Source organism: Ceratotherium simum, chromosome 10 (genome assembly GCF_057802395.1).
Source record: "Ceratotherium simum simum isolate JZ-2026a chromosome 10, ASM5780239v1, whole genome shotgun sequence".
NCBI classification, from domain to species: domain Eukaryota; kingdom Metazoa; phylum Chordata; class Mammalia; order Perissodactyla; family Rhinocerotidae; genus Ceratotherium; species Ceratotherium simum.
Genome location: NC_141909.1, coordinates 64996646 through 65015916, shown reverse-complemented (window position 1 = coordinate 65015916; position 19271 = coordinate 64996646). Strand labels below are relative to the sequence as shown.

The 19271-nt window shown below is 40.0% G+C and overlaps 1 protein-coding gene across 3 annotated transcripts in view; it reads right to left on the bottom strand.

The window, feature by feature from the left end:
- Positions 1 to 3452: 3452 nt before the first annotated feature.
- Positions 3453 to 19271, bottom strand: part of LHFPL6 (LHFPL tetraspan subfamily member 6) — a 276970-nt gene continuing 261151 nt past the window's right edge. For all 3 annotated transcript variants that reach the window (XM_087436135.1, XM_087436134.1, XM_004443176.3), the window contains one exon: positions 3453 to 4573. In XM_087436135.1, coding sequence (XP_087292261.1) covers positions 4455 to 4573 — 119 coding nt within the window. In that variant the 3' untranslated portion in view covers positions 3453 to 4454. The remainder of the gene's footprint in view (positions 4574 to 19271) is intronic.

Genomic DNA, 19271 nt, shown 5'->3' with positions numbered 1-19271 from the left:
CTCCACCTGGATATCTCATAAGCACGTCACACATAAGTCCTTAATTACACTCATTCTTCTTTCATATCCTATCTCTGTGTGGAGACATGTTCATCCATCCAACTGCCCACGTGAGAAACCTGGACCACCTCTACTCTCGTCCTCCCCACTCTCTATATCCCAGGGATCCATTGATTCTATCCTCCTTTTCTAATTGGTCCCATCCTCTCCACTTCCACTAACTTTGCCTAGTTTGGGGCCCTATCATTTCTCTCCTGGATGACATCTCCCTATTTGTTCGCCTCATTTTCCCAAGCACTTAGCCCACAGTAGGTGTTCAACAGCTCTTTGGTGGTGGAATGAATACATTGTAACAATTCCTCTCCCCACCTCTGCCACCCAGTGACTCACCATACTTGCTCCAGGGATCTTTCTAAAACACACAAGGAGTCATGCCACATCTCCTCCAACTTCAAATCCTCCCACTGCCCCCAGGATCAATTTTAATCCTCTTAGTATGGTACACAAAGTACGTCTTGCCCTTCTCCAGCCTCATCTCTAGTCTCATCTCCCACCATGCCCCAAAGGACTCTCACTGCAGTCCTGTGAGACAATTCACAGCACCAGTACCCTTTAAAACCCTTTTCTCCTCTCTTTTTATTAAGGTAAAATTAACATACAGTAAAGGGCAGACTGTAAGTGCACATATTGAGGGATTCTGGCAAGTGTATGCATCCATGTAACCACCACCCTAACCAATATTTGGAACATCTCCACCATCCCAGGAAGTTCTCTATGCCCTCACCAGTCAATCATCTCAGATTAATCACTGTTCTGATTTCTATCACCATATATTAATTTTGCCTGTGTGTCTCACTTCTTTTGTTCAACATAATGTCTGTGAGATTCATCTATGTTGTTGTGTATACCAGAATTTCATTCTTTTTTATTGCTGAGTAGTATTCCATTGTTTAAATATACCACAATTTCTTTATGTGTGGTGGCCATTTGAGCTGTTCCCAGTTTAGAGTTATTATGTGTAAAACTAAAACGAACATTCTTATGTAATCTTTTTGTGGACATAGGTTTTTTTGGTGTAAATATCTAGGAGGGGAACTACTATGGTTAATTTAATAAGAAATTGCCTAATGGTCTTCCAACCATGCATCCCTATCTTCGGTATTTATATATCCTCTTGGTGTTAACATTTTTATTTCCATCATTCTAGTGTACGTTAAGTGGTGTTTCATTGTGGCTCTAAGTTTCGTTTTCTTCTTGACTAATGATGTTGAGCACCTTTTCAATGTGATTATTGGCATTTATATATCCTTTTTTGTAAAATATCTCATCCAAGTTTTTACCCATTTAAAAAACTGAGTTGTTTGTCTTTTTATTATTCATTTGAGGGAGTTCTTTATGTGTTCTGAATATAAGTTATTTGCCAGATACATAACTTTTCCAGTCTTTCACTTAACTTTTCATTTTCTTAATGATATTTTTTGAAGAGCAGAAAATTGTAATTTATTATCTTTCTTTTCTTTATGCCTTTTTAATTTGTCTATGCAGGATTTTTTTTTTTTTTTTTTACCTGGGAGAACCTCCCTGTCTTTGAGAGTCAGTTGACATCACAGGATATGGTAATCATTGATGGTCTTGTTCCTTTTCCCCCACAAGCTGGGGACCAACTTGAGAGCAGTGTGTTTTATTAAGTGCTTTATATCTAGTAGAATGCCTAGCAAGCAGCAGGTGCTCAGAACTATTTATTACACAAATGAATACACTGAAAATTGAAAGAGTCAATTCAATTTCATCAGTTAACTTCTTTGCATATCATTTTCTCTTTCTGAAAACAAGTAAAACTCCTCACTTACCTAATAAGCATGTGCAAACAATGAAAGCTTTATGGTTGTGAAAATGGAGGTTTTTTTGCCCTTTAAGTGTATATCAGTAAGCAGCTTGTGAATACGTACTTTTCACAGATTTTTATTGTTGTTTTGTTGTTATTATTTCATGAATCCTCATTTGCATTTGAAAAACAGTATTTGTAATCCTTAATAAATCAGACGCTTCTCATGAAATGCTGGGACATCTTGAACCAAAAAAAACACATGACTAGTCAGAACTTGAGACGCGCGAGTTTGCTACTTGACTTCATCATGTCAGAGTGACCAGCTTTCTGTTCTAGTGAGGTTCACCAATGTCTAAAATCATATGGATGACATACAAACAACGTCATCATTAAATTTGTCCAAGAAATTAGACCTTAATGAATTCCATAGAGAACTCCAACTTGATAATGGGAGCTAAGAAGTCATAATACTATTCTGACAGGAAAGTCCAGCAAAAAAAAAAAAAAAAGGGAAAAGGGCCAGCAGTACATGAAAATGACGAGCTAATTGAGGAAGCAAAGTGCAATCTTCTCCTCTCCGCAGGAAACCACAGAGTGGAGAAGCCCCTGCTCAGTGGACAATGAAACACAATCAAATGACATTCAGCACATTATGAATTAAGTATTTGAGAGCAGAGTGACTTTTTCCATAGCAACAAAGCCTCAAAAAGTCCAGAATTTTATTGGCCAGATTCTTGTATTGTTCCAGGGCAGCATGACTCCTCACCCTGGGTGATTAAAAGTACCAGAAGCAAGCAGGATATTCAGATATTCAATTAAATTGATAAATATATATAGAGAGAATAGAAAATATACTTACATGTATAAGTAGCCAGAATATTTAATTTCCAAAAATGAAAAGTATATAATTTAGAAACTAATTGACACTGAAGTTCATGGATTTGATGCAATAACTCAGCCTTGCCTAATAAAAGAATCTATCCATTACCCAGTATGTAATCTTTGCTCCTGAAAGACCTGGTTCCGTTAGGGGGTCATGAAAGGGTCCAAATCTTTCTCTTTAGTCAAGGCTTTATGCTGGGAGCAGGAGTGTAAGATAATCTTTCTCAAATGGCCAAGATCCCTGAAAGAGAGTGGTGTGAAATTGCCCATGGCACAGAAGTGCTGAAGAAATGCAGCACGTTGCAGAAAGTGGAGGGGCAGCAAGTCACTGGCAGCTTGCGATGCCTCTGTCATCATCCGGGAGACTGCCGGCCCCGACACTTCCTGAACCATGGCTCTTGTTGCCCTAAGCCACGTCTGAATATTGCCCATATTCTCAAACTTAATACAAAACAGACTTGAAATTCACTCATAAGAATTTGGTCATGATTGAAGTGCAATGAACAGGAAGTTAGAATTCTGGTCTTAAAGAATTCAAGTTGAAAGCAGGAACTATGTCTTACTCACCTTTGATACCTCGTGTGCCTAGAACAATGCCTGGTTGGATGATTATCAAGTGAATCAATGGGAGGCCTTAACAAGAAAAGGGAAATTCACAGGACTGTTGGAGTTGAAAGGCTATATTTAGGAATTTAAAGAAGCAAACCCAATAACTGAACGAACATTCTATGACTCATTTAGCTATTGATCAAAGAGAGAATTTATTCACAGAGCTTTTCAAATACAAACAAAATAGCACTTTTTTTATTTTTTACAAAATGAATATTGAAATAAATGTGGCACAGCACAGTACAATAATGGGCAAAAGAAAACAAGATCTAATGAATGGAAAATGTCTCCCATCACTCACATATCTTCAACTGAATTCTCCCCTACACTGGACAGAAATTTGATCCTTTACTTCGTAAGAATATCATAGCAGAAGCTACTCAGAGAAATAGTGCATATTTTTGAATAATATTGAAATACAAAGGCTTAACTCTAAAGCTCTGCATAAACACTGAAAACACGTTGAGGGCATAAAGAGTTTATGCAGGATATATAAAATACTGATAAAGTGGCTTATTGGTCCATTTATTAGGTTTAATGTATACTTTATAAAGTGATAATACTGTGTTTTAAATGTATATTAAAAAGAAAACAGAGGAGTAATGCACCGCTAAACCTCTCATACAGTCTGTGCAACAACTCATATGTTTGTGCATGGGCCTATGTGTGGATGTGTATGTCTGTATGTGCTCGTGTGCTTCCAGAAGCATCATGACCTACAGGGAACATCTGCGGGTTACCCTGCTTCCCAACATAATACTGTTTCTACTAGCCCTTTGATTCTGAGTCCTCATCTTTAAAAAAAACCCAAAACCCTTGTTTGCATATATAAATTTGTTTTGTGTGTGTTTGTGTTCTACATTAACAATACTCTGTGGAATAGAAACACCCAACACCCTGCAATATTTTTAGCCTTTGGTCCATTTTTCTCTATCATTCCACGCTCTCTATTTCTTTCACAAATCGTGCACAACCCTTCCATAGTATATAAGGTTTCTGATTCCATTGGGATTCATTTCATTAGCATTGTATGGATTAGAACCACTATTCCACCTTTTGAAAGTAGCTGGATGCTTCGGTACCTCCAAGCCCCTTCGGCCCATCTTCTCCTCTGTTTGCTCTTGGTGGCCCCATCTCAGTATGGGTATTGCTTCTGTTTCTTGCCAGAGAAGCAAGCCAGCCCTGTGCACAGCAGCATGGCGGCGGCAGCACCTGCTCCTGTGCAGTAGTAGGCCCAGCCGATTTCACACTTACCTAGGGACACAAGAAAGGGAGAGAAAGCAGGCACAGATCAGGATGACTTTGCAGGAGGCTCTGCTATTTCTCCCAGTGTATGTGTTTCTGGTATACAGAAGTGAAAATGAAATACCCATTAGCAATGTGGTGCACTTAATCGAAGGGAATGATAATACGTGCTGAAAGCTATCTTGAGACTGAAGAAAGCCAGAATGGTTGTGTGCATTTCAGAAGGACCTCAACTCCTACGCTGCCTGCTAGCTGAGAGAGAAACCTATTCTCCTCCACCAACGTCCACAGCCCTAGCTGAAGAAAAGGAGGAAGGGCAGCAATCAGGATAGAAGAGATGAAGGTATTAATTCTAATTTAAATCACCCCAACTCATGCATCATGAGGTACCTTAGGAAAAATTCCAAATAAATACAGTCTGTCTGCAAAGGGTCACTCTAAGAAAGAAACCCATTTGAAGAATAACACTAAAGTGAATACTACTATTTATATGGAATTGCCAAATGACTCACACTCTACCATTTGAACCGAAGAAGAAAAACTCCCAGATTCTCCTGGGATCAGCACTCATCTTTAAGTTAAAGCATCATATAAACAAGAACATAATGACAAGAGTCCAAATGGATCCTAATCTCTCAGAGTTGGATTAGTATTAGTAGTAACACTAACACACCCACAATACTAAAAATATAATTAATAAAAGAAAGCAAGAGTAGCTATATTAATTTCAGAGAGTGCAGACTTCAAAGCAAGAAGTTATCAGAGATAACAAAGGGTATTACATTATGATAAAGGAGTCAATTCTCCAAGAAGACATAATAATCCTTAGTGTGTGTGTGCCTAAAAACAAAGCATCAAACTACATGAGGCAAAAACTGACAGACTTCAAGGAGAAATAGATGAATCCATTATCATAGAGGGAGACTCCAACACCCCTCTATCAGAAAGCACAGACCTGGCATGCAGAAAAAATCTGTAAGGACACAGTTGAACTCAACACCACCATCAATCAACTGAATATAATTTACATCTATAGACAACTTCATCCAACAACAATAGAATACACATTCTTCTCAAGATCAGATGAAACATTCATCAAGATTCTGGGCCATAAACACACCTCACTGCATTTAAAAGAATAGAAATTATACAATGTCTGCTCTTAGACCACAATGGAATTAAACTAGAAATCAATAACAGAAAGATGACTGGAAAATCCCCAAATTTGTGGAGATTAAACAACACACTTCTAAATAACACATCAGCCAAAGAAGAAATCTCAAGAGAAATTTAAAAATATTTTGAATTAAATGAAAATGAAAACACAACTTATCAAAATTTGTGGGATGTAGCAAAAACAGTGCTTAGAGGGAAATTTATAGCACTGAATGCATATATTAGAAAATAAAAAAGATCTAAAATTAATAAGTTTTTACCTTAGAAACCTAGAAAAAGAAGAGCAAATTAAACTCAAAGTAAGCAGAAGAAAAGAAATAATAAGAATTAGAGCAGAAACCAATGACATTCTATGAGGCCAGCATTACCTGAATACCAAAGCCAGACAAAGGCATCACAAGAAAACAAAACTCAGACCAGTACCTCTCTGGTTCAACATTCAAAAATCAATTAATATAATTCCTCATGTCAATAGATTAAAAAAGAAAAATAACATGATCATATCAATAGATACTATTTGTCAAATAGAAAAGTATTTGACAAAATCCAACACCTCTTCATGATAAAAACTCTCAGTAAACTAGGAATAGAGGGTAACTTTCTCAACTTGATAAAGAATAGCTATAAAAATCCTACAGCTAATATCATACTTAATGGTAAGAAACTCAGAACCTTCCCACTAAGATCAGGGGCAAGGCACGGATGTCCCCTCTCACCACTCCTTTTTACCATCATACTGGAGGCCTTAGCTAATGCAAGAAGGCAGGAAAAGGAAATAAAAGGTATAGAGGTTGGGAAGGAAGAAATAAACCTGTCTGTGTTTGTAGATGACATGATCATCTATGTAGAAAATGTGAAACAATCCACAAAAATACTCCTGTAACCAATAAGCAATTATAGCAAGGTTGCAGGATACAAGATTAATATACAAAAGTCAATTGCTTCTTATATACCAGGAATGAACAAGTGGAATACGAAATTAAAAACTCAATACCATTTACACGATCACCCCCCAAAATTAAATAATTAAGTATAAATCTAACAAAATACATACAGGATCTATATGAGGAAAACTACAAAACTTGGATGATTGAAATAAAAAAAACTAAATAAATGGAGACATATTCTATGTTCATGGATAGGAAGACTCAATATTGTCAAGAAGTCAGTTCCTCCCAATTTGATCTACAGACTCAATGCAATCCCAATCAAAATCCCAGCAAGTTATTTTGTGGCTACTGATAAACTGATTCTAAAGTTTATATGGAGAGGAAAAAGACCCAGAATAACTAACATAGTATTGTAGGAGAAGAACAAAGTTAGAGGATTGACACTACCTGACATCAAGACTTACCATAAATTGCCAGTAATCAAGACGGTGGTGTTGGTGAAAGAACAGACAGATAGATCAAGAGAACAGAATAGAGCACTCAGAAATAGACCCGCATAAATGCAGTCAACTGATCTTTGACAAAAGAGCAAAGGTAATAAATGGAGCAAAGATAGTCTCTTCAGCAAATGGTGCCGGAACAACTGGACATCCATGAGAAAAAAAGAAAGAAAGAAACTACACACAGACCTTACCCCCTTCAAAAAATTAACTTAAAATGGATCACAGACCTAAACATAAAACATAAAACTATAAAACTCCTAGAAGATAACTTAAGAAAAAAATCTAGATGACCTTGGCTTTGGTGATGACTCTAGATACAACACCAAAGACACAATCCATGAAAGTACTAATTGATAAGTTAGACTTCATTAAAATTAAAAAACTGAAAGACAGGGTCAAGAGAATGAGAAGATAAGCCACAGACTGGGAGAAAATATTTGCAGAAGCCACAGACTGGGAGAAAATATTTGCAGAAGACATGTCTGCTAAAAGGCTGTTATCCAAAATATACAAAAAAACTCTTAAAACTCAACAATAAGAAAACAAACAACTTCATGGAAAAATAGACCAAAAACCTTAACAGACACCTCACAAAGAAGATTTACAGATGGCAAATAAGTATATGAAAAGATGCTCCATATCATATGTCATCAGGGAAGTGCAAATTAAAACAAGAATGAGATACCACTACACATTCATTAGAATGGCCAAAATCTGGAACACTGACACCACCAAATGCTGGTGAGGATGTGGAACAACAGGAACTTTCATACACTGGTGGTGAAAATGCAAAATGTTACAGTCACTTTGGAAGACAGTTTGGCAGTTTCTTACAAAACTAAACATACATTTACCATACAATCCTGCAATCGCACTCCTTGATATTTACCAAAAGGAGCTGAGATCTTATGTCCACACAAAAATCTGCACACAATGTCTATAGCAGCTTTATCCATAATCGCCAAAACTTTGAAGTAACCAAGACGTCCTTTAGAGCCAGAATTTAAACCTGGGTTCCAGGTTCTACGAATAAGAAGTCATTGACCCCAAATATCCTATCTGAGTTAGTGGAATGGGTTTCTGCATTCATTAATCCTTTTTTTTTTTTTTAACAGCATCCAAGTTATTCTTTTTGCATGCACGTTAAGAAAGGTTTCTATCTCTCTCACTGAATTTTGTCTTTTCTGCTCCAATTTTAATCCCTCTTTTAGTCTTGTGATCTGATCGGAAAATGCTCCAACAGCAACTATATTCCCCCACTTGGCTTTTGTTCTTGTTTACACATTACATTAGACACAAACACGTACACCAAGATACTTGGATTTCACAGTCATTGAACATATAAACTATAGATTGAAAACCATATCCCGTTTTTTTTTTATAAATCAGTCATTTTTACCTTGCTCATTAATAACTTCTCTATTGAAAAACACAAAGACTGTTAGGTATAGCATGCAATTTGACCATATCGTCACTGAAATTTATTGGGGGAGTAGTTGGCATGTGCCCTATTTACAGATAAGAAGGTGAGGTGAGGCAAAGTTAAATGAGTCATCGGCTTGTCAGTCAACGGTGGCAAAATTAGATCAAGGGCTTCCACATCTCCAAAGTACTCTAGGACATTACCTATGCACACAGACAACGGGCTATGTTGTTCAGGGCTCAACCTCAGTGTCATCTTTGATTTCTCCCTTTCCACATCCAATAATAATAAGTTAAAAATAGCAATTCATTGATTGATTTATGTATTGATTATTGTTTGCTCCGAATTGTTAGAAAAGTGTAATTTACATGGTGTAAATTCTAATGCATTTAATCCTCATAAGAACATAATGTGGTAGGCACATGAGTATCATCCCATCATTCAGATGGGAAAACTAAGGCCAAGGAAAGTTCAATCACCTGCCCAAGGACTTATTGTTAGTAAGAGGCAAGTCCTTTGCCTCTCTCTCCAAAATGTACCCTGTGTACTACCACGCCTGCAGCACCCCCAAGCAGTCTTACCTGCTGTCATTGCTTTCCTGTCTCCCTGCTTCTATCACCAACAACAAAGTAGGCAGCTATCTTTTTAAAAATAAATCATGTTAAGTCACTCTGTTACTTAAAATCCTCTAATGAATTCTCAAAATCCCAGTCTCCTTCCAAAGGCCTATGAGGCCTTGAAAGAGCAGGCATCTGCCTACCTCTCAGACCTCATGACCATCTTCCCTCTTCTTTCTGGCCACACTGGCTGCCTTCTTTGGACCACATCAGCCTTGTTGCTGCCTTGGGTGCTTCACACTCAGTATTCCTTCCGCCCAGAAAGTTCTACTTCCAGATCCTTAGAGAGCTGGCTCCTTCTCAAATGGCACCTCTGTTAAGATATCTCCTCCCACCGCCCACCTGCCTCATCAAAGTCACTCTATCCCTTTACCTCACTTGATTACCTTTGTAGCACTTAACCATGGTTTGTAAATACCGTGTGTATATGTGTGTGTGTGGTGTGTGTAATTTCATTCTCTCACTAGAATGAAAGCTTCAATTAGGTAAGACCTTTGTATATTTTGTTCCCCATTGTACCCCTACAACAGTGCTGGGCTCCTAGTAGGCACTCAACAAAAAAATGTGGAATGAAAGGCAAAGGAAAAGAAAAAACAGAAAGAAAAGAAGCAAAGTAGGCAGCCAGCCAGTCCCCAAAAAGCTGAGTAAATGTGGGGTTTTATTTTAAGAATAACTCTAGTTCTATTTTCCACAGGACTTTTGGAGAGAAGTTCCCAAACCAACTATATATTTATAGCCTCACAGAATGTGTTATATTTAACAGGATAATAGATCCTGAAAGATCACATCTCCAACTCAGGGTAGGTCTCACTGGCATAATGACCTCCATTCATACTGATAGATAAGCATTTTTCAAGGGTAACAGAGTCATGGACCAGATTTGCTGATAACCACAGGCTAATGTGGCTGTGAGTCTTGGGATTAATCTCCATTTTGAACTTTCTTTAGCTGGATTAAATAAATCCAGAAGGCAGAATAAATAGGTAGCTAAGAGATGGCACAAGTGGTTTAGAACCTTTCAAAAAGTCAGCAAAATTTATGGTCCATTCAGCACAGGGCTCATAACACAGAACACAACCAACTGTTCACGAATAACACGGTATTGGCCGACACACAGTTCCATGACCTAACACGAAAAGCAGAGTCTATAATTCTGTATTAATTATTGGACACTTACTCAAGAAAAAGTAGTTGGCGAGGCTAATTCTTTAAGAATAGTATATGTGACAGTAGCCACGTGTGGTAAATAAAGATGGAAAAAAAAGTTGCTAAAAGGTTGACTATCAGAGGACCCAGGAGAGAGAGTATAATTTTTTCTTCTCCAGGGAAGTCAATAAAATAGCAGAAGTTTAAACTTTAGAGGCTCTTAACTGGCAGGGTTGCTGTAGCAGATGGTGTAGATGCTCTACCCAATTGCTTTGGATCCCTTTGCTGGGTCTGGGCTCTCATCTCAGCTTCTGATTCTTCTTTGCTCCTAACAGTAACCCTCTTCAGAGGGCCCATGAGCACGGAGCCACTTTGCCCCAACTCTCAGAATGCTGAAGTGCCCCATGGCATGACCTGTAGCCAATGGTGGACTGCAGCAGGACTATGAAAGCCTGCTTTCTTGCCTCCGGGTGGGACAAACTCTGCAGTGTGATGAATGTTCCAGAGCTGCTGTGAGTTCAGGCTGAGGCTGGGACCTCACCTGAAATTGCATACTTGCTTCATATTTCCTCTTTCACTACCTTGCTTTCCCACTTCCTTACTGGTTTCTCCTTGGCACATTTCCTTGATCACTTGAACACGAACCCTCATCTCAGGATCTGCTCTGGGGAACCCAATTTAAGATAAGAGCAAATGAACAAAAGTCTTTCTTGCTTTTCTTTATCATAATAAGGGTCTGTGAAGTTTCTTCAGTTGTCAGAGGCTTAACCACCCCACCCACCCAAGCCCTGCCCCATCCCCTGAAAGACCCAGAGCCAGGGTAGCGCCTTCAGCACCAGCTGTCTCACCCTCTCCCTGCCTTACCATCTTCCTGGGGCAAATCCAACTCCCTGTCTTGTTAAGTGTGTGTGTGTCATTTCTAATAATTGTTATGTTTCTGGAGCCTTTCTTGTTTGTGTCATAAAACATGTAGTCACCTCATTAGACCAACTGCTAATTAGATGAAAATGAAACTAAATAAAGGTACTTAAAAAGTGTACCGTTGTAGAAGAAAATGTTTGAGGATGTCACAAAATGTTGTCACTAATTATACATATATGCAAGTTTTTGTGTGTGATTTATATATTTTGTGGTTTAAAATCAACAACTGGCTAAGATCCAACATGAGCAACTAATGTTTAGTGTGATTTAAAGAAAAATATTCTGGGGGCTGGCCTGGTGGCGCAAGCGGTTAAGTGCGTGCGCTCCACTGTGGCGGCCCGGGGTTCGCCAGTCCGGATCCTGAGCGCACACAGACGCACGGCTTGTCAAGCCATGCTGTGGCGGTGTTCCATATAAAGTGGAGGAAGATGGGCATGGATGTTAGTCCAGGGCCAGTCTTCCTCAGCAAAAAGAGGAGGATTGGCAGATGTTAGCTCAGATGTCAGCCGATCTTCCTCACACAAAAAAAATAAATTAAAAAATAAAATAAAATAAAAATATTCCTCTATTTCAGGTATGAAGATCCCGGGCACGCACTGATGCACCGCTTCTCCAGCCATGCTGAGGCCGCATCCCACATACAGCAACTAGAAGGATGTGCAGCTGTGACATACAACTATCTACTGGGACTTTGGGGGGAAAAATAAATAAATAAAATCTTTAAAAAAATAAATAAATAAATTTGCTTGATGAATTCAGACAATTGATTCTTCCCAGGTGAGAACCCAGCTATGGACATGCCCTCTCAACTGGGTGTTTTTGAGCCGCCCCTGACTCTCTGAGCCGCGCTGATGAAGGGCTCCAGGTCTTGGGCACACTCTAGCTCCCCTCTTAGGCCATCTGCCTGTGAACCCTCAGCAGTTTGGCTGGAACCACCATGCCGTCCTCACTCCTACCCAGAGACTGCCACAGCACTGCCCACTGTGTACAGTGTTGCACTGTTAAGCACAGCACAAAATGTGGTAACTCAGGTAGTCCTGTCCTCTGCCTGGTGCCTCTAACACAAACCTGCATGTGTGCCTAGCCTTCCTGTGCTCTGCATTTGAACCTGAGCCCCATCGGTTCCCAGCCTACCTCACTCCTCATGAGGTCACTACTGAGTTCCAAGTCTTGTGGCCACAAGTGCCCGAGTCCAGATATAATAAGTCAACTGGCTTCATTTACCAAGACAGAATGTCTTTCATCTGTGATATCCTTAAATTTCCAACATGTTAAGATATAAATGCAAAGTTTGTGTAGAGAAGCAGCAGGGATATTAAATTCATCCTTTTTGCTGTACAACTAATAAAGGCAGAAAGGTAGAAGGATCAGGGGAGAGAGAAAAACTTTTGTACTCTTAAATACCATGGACAAAAGTTTGATAGGTCTTTCTCCTCTTGAATAAATTCCTTCATGCCTCTTCATATTCAGACCATCTTGTCTGCATATGCGTGAAAACCAAGAACAAAAAGAATCTGTCATGGGACCAATTCCATTTGTTCTTTTGTGAAGTTACCGAACAAAGGTGTCGCTAGTAAATAAGAAACAGGTTTTAAACCTTTGACCTAAAACATACAAAAGCTTTAATTCAAACTTTTAATGGAACAAGTAGTCAAAATGATACCTCATGTGTCTGAAAAGAGAAGAGAAGAACATCCAGATTTGGTTGGTGGGCAAAAAATGTAGACGTAAAAAGGCTGAGGGAAGAAAGTTTGTGAGGAGTGGCTCTGTTTCAAGCTCCTTTGTTGGTTTCTGTCTGTTTATTACTAGAAGTAAAAACTCACATTGCTGAACAGGGCCGCCCTGTACACAGCTTCAGGGCCCCATTTATATTGTATTCTATGTACCCCTAGCGGGGTGCTCCAGGAGGTGCTGTCCTCAAGCAGATCTCGGGAATGCCTCCCCCCTCCCCCATTAGTAGTACTTCCTGAAAGAGTAGGTAGTGCAGAGGTATGTGTAATGGTAGAACCCCCCAAATCCTAAGCACGGAGTCTGTGAACAGCATGTTTCAGCAAGCGTTGGCCATCTTCATGCCTCCTTAGCTTCTGGAGCAGGACTACAGTGGATGGACCCAGCATTTCTCCTCAAGAACTGCAGCTCTTGACTCTAATGAACTAGGCTGACTATCTCTTTCTACCTCTCCTGCCCCTTCATTCCCAGATTTGGAGATTGAACGGCAGGATTTGAACTCTCCTGGGAGTTGAATGGTACCTTTTCCCCAAAACACACCGTATGCCTCAGTGTATGATGTTGTAGCTTGGAGCACTGGAGCCACTTCAACAAAAAAGAGGAGGCATGAAATTTCTTAAAAGATCCTCCCAGCTTCTTTGTTTGCCCTACGTTCTCCACAGAGGTAACGAGGATGTAAAGAGTCAGAAGATAAAATGCGGACATGTCCATTGTTAAGGACAGACACACTCAAGCTATGGCATTAGTAGTATTCTCCAAGACCATGCACGTCACAGGGTGCAGGGATTTATTCTCTGGAAAAGATAAGATATGGATCTGCAAAGAGCTCATAATGGCACTATGTCTAAGGAGATATGCTACAGTGCATTTTGATAGGAAAATATAGATCAGCCTTATAAATTTCATCCAGTGCAGCTACGTTGACTCCGTAGTGGAGCGGGAGTGAGGAGCGGGCTACAGAGGAGTACAGGAGGGGCAGGACCGCTGGGCAAGCACCATCCTCAAATATAAGTGCATGTTCTATGGGGCTCAGATCGTAGGGGAAAAGACTTTCCGGAATTACAAACTAATTCTATTCTATTCAAAGGTGTAAATGTGTCTTCTGGATTCCCACAAAAATTCTGCTAAAGAGCCATAATTTTAATTTGCTCTGTTGTTTCTTTCTTGCCCCCATAGAAATGTTTTGGCTCCACCTTTAGGATGAGGAGCTGAAGGAAAGAGAAAAGAAGAGTTTTGCCCAAGTACTATTGACTGTCCCCCAAGGACAGTGCTCACCATCATCAATATAGGGATTTACCAGAAAGTACCTGTCCGAGGTCTCACACTTGCACGGCTGCTCAGATTCATGAAAGGGAGGACGCCCAGGACCGTAGCCGGACTTGACATAAGGTTCAGTAGTATATCAGGGAGAAAAGATGTTGCTGCTTATTATTATTACTATTATTATTAATGCTTTCTTTCCTAGAATCTCAATAAGTTCTAACATCAGAGTGTAAATTTGGACTTTTTTTTTTTTTTAATTTTGAGCATCTGGAGATTTTAAATACTACTTTGTGTTTGTTATTTTCTGCAAATAGAAAACCATAAAGCAGAAATAAAGTCCTGAACGAGCAATACCCAGCACGAGAAAAACACATAAATGCCATCTCTCTGATGCCTAATTCTATACTTAAAATATATCAATGTAAGGTCTGTAGATTAGATGAAAGTATTGTATCAATGATAATTTCCTGATTTTGGTAATTGTGCTGCTATGTAAAAGAATGTTATTTTAAGGAATTAAGGAATGACAAAGCAAATATGATGAAATTTAACATTAAGGGAATCTGGGTAAAGAGTATACGAGAACTCTTTGTACTATTTTTGCAACTTTTCTATAAATCTGAAATCATTTCAAAATCAAAATTAAACAAACGTAAAAATTTAACTATATATATACACACACATACACATATATAAAATCAGTGGGCGACTTCTATACTTGTAAGTATAAAGAGCAAGAACTCAATAAATATGTTGGTACTATATGGTATCCAAAATGAGAAATCTGCATAATGGCAATTTTTATTCTGTAATTTTCCCCATGAAAATATTCATTCATGCTCTTCCACTCCATTTGCATGTGCAGCTCTGCTGAGCCCAGCACACAGCGAGGTATCTGAAGTCCCTGCCCTCTGGCTGCATCCCGTCTAATATAAAACCTCACCCCATTCCCACCAACCACAGCCAACCACCGACAATGAAGCAAAGAGCCTACAAATTAAATCCACTGTGGGAGGTCAGAATTGGCCACCACAAAATATGTCTTTTTACCTTGGTTATTTTATCGATAGACTAGGAGGGTCCTTGCTAAGACCAAACATTTACATTTGTAAGAGTACAAATCTTATACAAATACAAATCTCCATTTGTAAAGGTACCTCCCTCTCTGTACCAGAAAGAAGGGGGGATGACTTTATTTCTAGAAACTCTTATCAGTGCGGAAGGCGAGGACTTAAATCTGCACACTCTTGATTACTGTGCTTTCTGTTAATCTCCCATAGCTGACTCCCCCACCCCCAACATCCTCCTTTGTCTACCTGAATATGCTATTTAAAGTGAAAACCTCCACCATTTGTTGAGAAACTCAGTTTCCCTGGTCCCTCCCATGTATACATGTTATAAAGCTTTGTTTGATTTTCTCCTGCTATTCGGTCTCATGTCAATTTAACTTGTAGCCCAGATAGAAAAGACCCAGAGTGGGTAGATGCTAGTCTTCTTCCCCTTCACAACCTAATAAAGAAGAAATTCTAGCATTAATCATAAAATAGTGTGAGACAGTAAGTGAGGGGGATACATGTGCAGGACACGTGTGCCCAGGTGGGGAGGAAATGGAGCATGGACTCCATCTTCAGGATGCTTGGAGCAGAGGACCAGGGTAGCAAATGAGCACAGAGGGTCAATTTTCCTCTATACAATTTCTCCAGCCCAGCAAGGTGAAGTGGTGATACACTCTATGGGGAAACAACATTTCCCACTGAAGGAAGGAGGTTTTTCCAGCTGATACCTAGAAGGATTTTACACAAACAAAGCATGTGCTCCATAAGAGAAAGACTACAGGATTTTTATGCAATCAAAGTTGTCCCCAGACAGCTCCAGCTGTGGGCACTTGCAGCAAGACAGGAAAGCAGGAGGAATGCAGAGTCAGAGATTACAGTAAAGGGATTAAACCTGACAGGACAGAAGCTTTTCTACATTCAAGCCTTGTCAACAACCAGTGTATCACACTCCATTTCTGTGTCCTTTTGACTTTATCCTTTCCTTGCTCCTCTTCCTGCCACCTAGCATATCACAGCATCACAGATTTTAGAGCCAAAGGGACACTGGAGAAGAATCATCTAGGTCAAGGGTTGCTCATCTTTTTCTGAAAAGGGCCAGAGAGTAAATATTTTAGGTTAAAAGCAGCCATAGACACTGAGTAAACACAGGAGTACAGCTGTGTTCCAATGAAACTTTATTTAAAAAAAACAGGCAGGACAGATTTGTCCCATAATTTGCTGACCCTCCATCTAGGTCATCTCCTATATTTCACTGATGAGGATACTGTGGCCCAGGAGACTTAAGTCACTTTCCCAGATCTCTTGAATGTGTTCTCTTCAGTATGAGAGTCTTTCTCTTTGTTTATAATTTAAAATTTCCCAGTTCCCCATCTAAAGCAGGGTGTCGAGGCTGGGTTATTCTTAACCAAAAATCTAATCCTGACTATTTGGGTGATAAGTACATATACCTCATAATTACCTGCCTGCACTTTTAAAGTTAATTTCACATAGCCAAAGCAAATAATTATAAAGTTGTAGACAAAAAAAAACCCCAGCAACCTCTTGTACTAACAGACCAGTACATTTGGACATACGTACTTCGTGTCAATATAAGTAAATCACTAGTATGAAAACAGCTCTAGATAAAAAAATGAGCAGGGTTAGATGAATGGACAAACAAAATGTGGTTTATCCATATAATAGAATGTTATTCAGACATAAAAAGGAACGACATCCTGACACAGGCTACAACATGGATGAACCTTGAAGACATTATGCTAAGTGAAATAAGCCAAGACACAAAAGGACAAATATTGTATGAGTCCACTTATATAGGCACCTAGTATAGGCAAATTCATAGAGACAGAAAGTAGAATAGTGGATACCAGGGGCGGGGGTAGGCGACAACGGAGAATTATTGTTTAATGGATACAGATGCTACCTGGGATAATGAAAAAGTTCTGGAAATAGACAGTGGTGATGGTTGCATAACATTATGAATGTACTTAATGCCATTAAATTGTTCACTTAAAAATAGTTAAAATGGTAAATTTTATATGTGTTTTACCACAATTTAACAAAAAAGGAGCAGTGTTATGTGGGGCAAAGAACACAGTAGAGATGGGTCAGTCAGAGAACCTGGAAGATCTAAGAACCAGACATCCAGGGGATTTTGCTGGGTGTGGCTGCAAAGGAACCAGTGCTTCTTCACTCCCTCTCACACATAGGCTCCCAAGGATTTTCCCTTTTGTACCACACCAAACCTGCTGTCTCTTTTTTTTTTTTTTTTTTAATTTTATTTATTTTTTTCCCCCAAAGCCCCAGTAGATAGTTGTATGTCATAGCTGCACATCCTTCTAGTTGCTGTATGTGGGACGCGGCCTCAGCATGGCCAGAGAAGCGGTGCATCGGTCGGCGCCCGGGATCCAAACCTGGGCTGCCAGCAGCAGAGCGTGTGCACTTAACCGCTAAGCCACGGGGCCGGCCCCCTGCTGTCTCTTCTTCACGTTAGATCCACCCAGGGTCCTTCCTCTCAAACTCTACACTGACTCAAGGCCCTGCATCACCCCAACCTGAATGCCAGGAAGAATCACAGGGCCATGAAAAGGGTGGCAAACATGCTTTGCCCACACAGCATTCCCACAACACAAAGGAATGGCAAGAGAAATAAAAATACCCTGGTGCTTCCAGAGACGTATTTAAATTTCAGTATTAAGTGTCAGAAAAGAAAGGTAGGATGAGTGGAGCAGCATCTGAATTCTTAGGATCACACCAATCAAATGGACCTCTGTCCTGTGGCCCTGTGGATAGTTTTGTTAATATAACACATTTGTACCATTTACACATAAAAAACGGTTTCCCTTTGTCCTGTCTGGCCCGCTGAGTCTCTGCTAACACAGTGTTATTAATCCTCGCCCCTTAGCACCGAATCCATCCTAAAAGTTTCACTAGAGATAACGCACTGTTAAGATGATAAGGCACACACATTGGCTCTATACACAAGATGTACGCTGGTGGCCTTTGTGTCCATGCTGTGAACGGACACAGAATCCGATCTCCATGTGGGGGTGGCTAAGATAACCAGTGGGGCTTTATTCAGTGTATGGCAGTAAAGATCATCCTTTAGTTTCTGTCTATAGCTGCTATTTATAAAGGCTGGAACTACCTGAAATTCAGCTCCTTTGACTCACAGATGGCCCCAAAGAGAGCGTGAAAGGACCCAGACTGGCTCTAATTGCTGCTCCCCAGTGTGATCTGTGGCTGCAGCCAATTTCCCGACAAACCCATGTGAAGAGATGCTGCGTTCCATCCTGATGGCATTTTATCTACCCTCCCCCGTTTGCACCCCTCACACTTCTATCAGCCACTGAGCAGCCACTGAATATACTCTGTATGCTGTTAAACGGAAATGGGCTGCAGCGAGCGCTGCTTTGATCTTGGTTAGCTGCCCTCAGTCCAAGGTGTTTCCTGAATGATCCCTCCTTGATTCTAAGGTAGCTCTTGGGAGCGAACCTAATCCAGTTTGGTCAAGCACAACCTTGAAACTCTGGTAAATGACAATACCCACTGAAAAAGTGTGAGGGATGGTAGGGGCAGCTACTCTCCTCAAACCTCATTTCCAAGTTGTAATGAAAGCAAGTCGCAGACCAAACCCTGCTACACATACAGACACTTGTTAAACACATAGTTATCAAAAAGCAGGCACAAACCAGCTCATCAACCTGTTCTGGGAGCTAGTTAAATCCCAGCTCTCTATCTTTTTAAGTGTTTGGGCTCCCACCTTGCATGAAAGAACCAGTGGAGGCAAATGCAGCAAGCTTCCAGGGCAGGATTCTGTTCCCTTTGTCAACAAACGACCAGAAATCCTCCAACCCAAAGGCTAGAAACTGAGCCCTTTAGGGATGATCAAGCCTTGGCTGCCATTCCTAAGGACAGAATGGGTACAGCTGGAATACTTCAGTAAAGCTGCACTGGTTGTTAAAAATACTAAAATATGTACTTCTGT